The sequence below is a fragment of the Bactrocera latifrons genome, unplaced genomic scaffold, assembly GCF_001853355.1.
Source record: "Bactrocera latifrons isolate USDA-ARS-PBARC rearing strain unplaced genomic scaffold, ASM185335v1 scaffold_84, whole genome shotgun sequence".
In the NCBI taxonomy this organism is placed as follows: domain Eukaryota; kingdom Metazoa; phylum Arthropoda; class Insecta; order Diptera; family Tephritidae; genus Bactrocera; species Bactrocera latifrons.
This window is the reverse complement of record NW_017537534.1, coordinates 1,112,660-1,119,145: the sequence shown is the minus strand read 5'-3', so window position 1 is coordinate 1,119,145 and position 6,486 is coordinate 1,112,660. Positions and strand designations below refer to the sequence as shown.

The window sequence follows — 6,486 nt, the reverse complement described above, 5'->3', positions numbered from 1 at the left end:
ACGCGTAGTGCGAAAAGTGCTTGTGCGAATCCCTTCAAGTTAGCTGCGTTAATTACTTATTAGCAACAAGCGTATCAGCGTATTTCCCGTGTTAGTTGCTCCAGCAGGAAAACTGCAACGTCAGTGTATGTGCATGAAAAAACACCAAACCGCCAAAGCCCGGCAGCCTACGCTAATTTTAGCATTTCAGCGCTTTGGCTCCTCAGTCACTTTCCGCGCTTTACAACGAAAACATCAAGATGCGGACAATTGCCGCCGTGATTGTGGCCGCGCATTTGGCAATCGTTGTCGTCGAAGCCACAGTCGTGYCGCGCTCTGAACCAGTCGCTTCGGCGGAGACTTCGCTGGCGCGTCTCAACTTCCTGGTTGGTGTGGCGCAGTTGGGCATGCTCCGCGAAAACGGCACGCGCTGTGGCAGAGAACTTGAAACTCTGCTGAAGGCTGTAGCGGCCAAAGAGTTTTGGAGCTTAAAAGGTCTCTGTGTGTTCATTGCTGCCGTTCAAAGCGCTCGCTTTATCAGTGTGTTTATTATTTTTGCGACCATATTATTATTATCTGTTTATGTTTAACTTAATTTCTTGTTTCTTATCGACACGCCGCAAGTGCTCGATTCGTTTGGCGTGCCACCGAAGTCCTTCAGTTGGGGCAATAACCACTGGTTTGGCCCGCAGTGGCAGTGCAACGATTTGAATAGGCCWTACGTTGTCGCGACCTCGTCAGAGTTTTTACGCACCTACGCCTTTGATCCGTTCAATGTCACCAGCCCTTTTCGCATGCGTCTCACCATGGTGTATATGCGTTTCTCCACGCCCCACTTTATCGATTTACGGCTTCCGTATGAGGTGATTCAAATCTACAAACTCGTTCRTTTTTTAAATGGTGTGCTTATGTAAATCTGTGTCAAATGTGTATTTGTGATTTTTCGTGAAATGTAGCCTTTCATTCATATCGGTCTGTGTTTGCCGCAATCCTGCTCAAGTGCCGCTCTGCGTCGCTACACGGACGAGTACTTTCTGCGCGGTGAGTTTACGATGCAACGCGATTTCAAGCTCCAAATGCAATCGGTTGCAGCCAGAGTACCGTCTATAGGCTTGGATTTCTTGCAGCAAACCGGAACACTAATTTCYATGTAAGTGTACCAATGTTGTTATATGTTTTCTGTTGAGAAAGTAAGCCGCGTTTATAGCCCGGGAGAGTGGAAAAGTTTTAAAAGCTGCTTATAGTTGAAAATCAAAACAAATTAAGTAACATACAAATAGGAAAACTTGATTAAAGATAGGTCAATGTAACAAAAGCTGTGTGATAAAGCTTCCTGATATAGTGCACGTATACATATATTAACGGTTAATGCAGACAACACAAGTTCAGGTATTTACGGCTTAAACTCTTTTTACTCTCAATACCCTAGTTTTTCGTTGTTTGCTAAAAAATGTGCTATAATTATATTAATTGACCAGACGCTTCACATAAACTYAAAAATATCCATAAGCGTGCTTATCTTTATGAAATAAGTAATTGAACTGCTATTTTGCCACGTTATATTTAATACCATATTTTATCGGTGGTTTTGAGGCTTCTTCTTCTGAAAAAAGCTTTCGTAGCCCAAAGATGCTCCATCACGTTTAAGTTTGGGAACTGTGTGAATCCATAAGTTTAATCCCACGGCACGTATATATCGCTTTGCCAAAGGTCGAGTCCAAATATGTCAAGACGTGGGAGATATGAGTTTCATCGAACCAAAAGACTTTCATCAAGTCGTTAACAGTAAAATGTTCAAAATTAATAATGAATTCTAACCGGACCTTACAATGTTATTCGCTTAAAAATAGTTCCTCTTCCTTCCACAAMATAAATRTAATAATAATAMTGATATAYAGATATAAATACGCCAATTGTTTCTCATGATGTACAAAGTAGCTGCCCCTTAAAAGGGACACAATTTTTCAAGTTGGTGCAGATGCAGCGAAGCTACTGAAGATATAGAATATGTTGAAACTTATATTGTCGGAAATTTCTAATGAAGATTTTTCTGGGTTGGCTACTTCTTCTTCTTCTTTATTGGTGTAGACACCGCTTGCGCGATTATAGCCGAGTTAACAACACCGCGCCAGTCGTTTATTCTTTTCGCTACGTGGCGTCAATTGGATATTCCAAGCGTAGCCAGGTCCTTCTCCACCTGGTCCTTGCAACGGAGTGGAGGTCTTCCTCTTCCTCTGCTTCTCCCGGCGGGTACAGCGCCGAATACTTTCAGAGCTGGAGTGTTTTCGTCCATTCGCACAACATGACCTAGCCAGCGTAGCCGCTGTCTTTTAATTCGCTGCACTACGCCAATGATGTCGTATATCTCATATCGTTCCATCAAATGCGATACTCGCCGTGGCCAACTCGCAAAGGACCATAAATTTTTCGCAGAACCTTTCTCTCGAAAACCCGCAACATCGACTCATCAGTTGTTGTCATCGTCCAATTGGAGAGGTTCTTCCCGATCCTGATGGAGCTTTTGGTGTTGCTCATTGTCAGTTTAGTTTACACTGATGTTAAATTATTACACCATCAATTTTCACACTTCTATTTTAACCGGTTGATTTTGGTGTATGGGAGGGTTACTATAAGAAAGTTAATGGGTGGTAGTCATTCCACTTGACAAATTTACAAAATTGAAGTGGTATCCATGAAATAGTTTTCATTACATTTCATATATTCGTACAGTTAGGGACTAAAMTGCTGCATATAACAAAAGTAAAAGATATGTTATGTGTCATAACAATGGTTCTGAATTTTAACTGAATAAGAGAGGCGGAGAAAGGTCTTAGCTACTTAGTTGAAGCAAATTAGTTGTATTATTTGGAGACGATTCTTTTATGAGCTCAACAACGGTGCGATATYTTTGTGCAGTTATATAATATATAAAACAATGGAGCCACATTTTGGAAGCGTACATAAGTTTAAAAAAAATATCTCTAAAATTCTTGGACGGAGAGATCTTTGATTAGATTGAGACTCTTAAAGAAATTTGTTAGGAACACATAAAACTAGTAATTTCTAACAATTAAGGAAGGGATATGATCGGGTGCAACCGAAAATTTCATACTCTTCCAACTAGCCAGGACCAAAGCTGGGGAAATACCTGCTGGTGTTGGCAAAACTTCATTTTAGAAATTTTACAAAAGAATTAAAATTCATTGCTTGACAATGAAAAAAAAAATTATTTTTTTTTATAAATACCATACAAATCAAAMGCTGACTGACATATTCGGCAAAATATTAGTTAGGATAACCAAATCAGTGTATGTAGTACTATTGTATAAGGGATTTTGGGTAATCAGGAATTGCCATTTTTATATATTTTATGTATTAATATATAAAATATGATATAATGTTTCCTAAAATAGTTCGAAAATGTTATTAACCCGGTTTTATATATTTTTGTGGTTACCTCATATTATTAACAGAGTTTCATTAAGGTACCTCACAAACCATCATAGGGGTTCYCAATTAAAGTGATATGATTTCTTAAAAAGAAAAAAACACACTAATTGTTAAGAACGATTTTGAATTAATTCGAAAAATAACGCCATTCAGATGGTCGCCTCGGCTTCTTTTATATGAACGAATTCGATGAACCCAATTTTCGAGACATTTTTTCCTTTGACGAATAGCACGTTTAATATTGACATCTAAAGCTTGAAGAGAGTGTCGTTTATTGTTAAAGACCAATGACTTCAAAAAACCCCATAAGAAGTAAGGTAATGGCATTAAATCACAACTTACTGGAGGAGGTGCATGTAATGGTGGTTCATGAATAATTTGTTTATTTTCTACGCATCGGAATCGACAGTATTGTTTATTTAACGCGTCATCCAGATAAAAGTGAGTCACATAGGAGAAGATGATTTCTTAAAAACCCGATTTTATCCATTTTTTGCAGATAGATATACAAGGTGCGTTCCAAAGTAAACTTTTTGAATCTAGCGCCCCTGGTGGCGCCTTCTATATGTCGACTGGTGCTTTAGAATCTGCTATATTTAGTCGATTGTACATTGAGARTTTTATTTCATTTCATTTATTGGAAGTGAAGTTATTGCGTTTTAAGTGTCAGCATGTAAATTTTGTTTTAAAATTGGTAAAACTTTTACCAAAACGTTTCAATTGCTGAAATAAGTTTATGGCGATGATTGCCTATCCCGTAGCAGAGTGAACTAGTGGTTTCAACGTTTTCAAAGTGGTCGTGAGGACAYAAATGACGATCGTGGGCCAATCAAAATCCGTGATCACCGGAAATTTCTTCGAAAYTGTGCGTGAATTCATGAAAAATCAGTCGAAATCATCATTGAAATTCATGGAAATGGAATTGAACATCTCCAAAACATCGATTTATCGAGCGACGCTTGTGACCCTTTATTTGACCAAAAATCACATTTTAACCATTAACCACTCCCCGTATTCACCTGACATGACACCGTGCGACTTCTTCCTTCTTGCCCATGAAAGGAAAGCGTTATGCAGACGTAGATACCATTCAAAAGGCTTGCACCAGCATACTGGCGGCCATACCGGCCAACGAGCTAAAACACTCGTTCGACAAGCTTTTGGTCCGTGCAAAAAGCTGTATTGAAGCAGAAGCAGACTATTTTGAATAAAATAAATTCATTTTGTCGAAAAAACCATTTCGTCTGCTTTTTTTTAAGTCCTGTTTACTTTGGAACACACCTTTTATTATTAGTAGACTCTCTTAATTTGATTAAGACGACTCACATCTTTGCCGAAATATGCAGTATGAAGTCTTYCGGTAGTTTGAAATCTTCTTTTATTGATCCAATTTAACTCTTCTAAATATATGTACATGTATAAAAGAATCAGTTGGAGTTTAGAAATATGTTATACGGTAAGCAGGCGTGGTTGTTATTTAATTTTGCACATTTTCACCCAGTAACATAGAAAATGTATTTATACTTGTAATACTACCTACCTGCATTTGGTTAAGTAGGTCCAGAGTTATGGGCTTTCACCTAAWTAYGGTATGAGAGGTGCCACGCCTGTCGTTAAAATTTTATACCGGCTTCTATGAAACCCTTCTGTACCATCTATAGATTTATCGCACTTTTAGTAGTTTGAAGCTCAAGCTGATTAATGTATATGTAGGAAAGCCGAAAAAATATTTGCCATCAGCGAATTTGGTTGTTATAACGGTTTGGGCCACCTTCCCTGTTTTTTTTAGCCGTCGATTCTCCTCCCTATTTCGCATACATATAGATGGACATGGGTTAAATCAACTCAGCGCAACACGCTGATCATTCATATATGCCCTGTATAAAATTCTTTACCTGTACTAAAACAAAAAAAACAAATATATTCCCCATGGTTATATGCACTCCGCAAATTGCTTCAAACATGTACATACGTACGTGTGGTGAAATTTCGTTGCATGTACAAACTTAAACTTACTACTTGCATTCAACTAGTCATAATGCATTTTTATAACATTTAACATGATTTTTCTCCTCCAGCATTGTTCTCACCACACTGGTTGTACTGATGGTTTTAGCTGAGATTGTTTACCGGTCGAAAGCGAAATTGAAGCTCCAACAAATGTTACATACAAAAGCTCCACACAATACTGTGATGATAGATGGCGTGCACATAACAAATGTTCCGATAGAGTCCGCATATGAAAGTACTGCTGTTAAAAGCTCAACAGTTGAAGAGATTTTATTGTGTTTCCGTTTTACTGAGAATTGGCAACGCGCTTTGAAAGCCGACCGCATGAATTCAAATTCAAACTTTGTGGGTGCTATTGCCGGCGTGCGCACTGTTATTTGCCTGTGGGTTTCCACTTTTCAYGTTTACTACTATTCGGTCTTCGCTCTGTCCAATGCGCCGATGCTGTTCGTGGCAATGGGGAGTTTTCTCAACCAACCGCTTTTAGAAGCCATTTTTTTCGTGGATGTTTTCTTTGTCATAAGGTATGTATATATGTACATTTTAAACCTAATCAACGTGATTTCACTCACTGAATCAAGTATTGATATTAGCGTTCGGTACTAAAGTATGGCAGAAAGATCGAAAAAATTATGTGTTTCGAGCAGGATACGGTTACTCTATAAATATAAAAGAACGTGTTAGTTACGATGGTTATAATTCAAGAGTGACTAAACCGATTTGGCTGAAATTTGGTGTGGAGGTAACTTAGAACCAGAGGACAGATATACGATATACATACATATATATCAAGTTTCATGTAGATATGTTTCTCAATTTTTATTCAATTTACAGCTTGCACAGACGGACAAACGGACGGACAGTCAGTCGGATTTCAACAATTTTCGTCATCCTGATAATTTATATACATATATAYTAGCAGACCCGGTCACGCGTTGCTGTGGCTAAATTTTTTGTTATATTACATTGTAGTAAACTCTTCATGGGGAACAGTTACCCCACCCCTTAATACAATGAAATTAAGAATCCACTGGATTGGAATTTGAA

General features: G+C 38.3%; 1 protein-coding gene across 2 annotated transcripts in view; it reads left to right on the top strand.

Moving 5' to 3' along the window:
- Positions 1–6,486, top strand: part of LOC108977130 (nose resistant to fluoxetine protein 6-like) — a 15,316-nt gene continuing 8,830 nt past the window's right edge. The window contains exons 1-4 of one of the 2 annotated variants that reach the window (XM_018946682.1): positions 240–474; positions 604–842; positions 936–1,129; positions 5,508–5,963. In XM_018946682.1, the coding sequence (XP_018802227.1) occupies positions 240–474; positions 604–842; positions 936–1,129; positions 5,508–5,963 (1,124 nt within the window). Of the gene's footprint in view, positions 475–603; positions 843–935; positions 1,130–5,507; positions 5,964–6,486 lie in introns of both variants that reach the window. The other variant, XM_018946683.1, reaches the window with a different exon arrangement.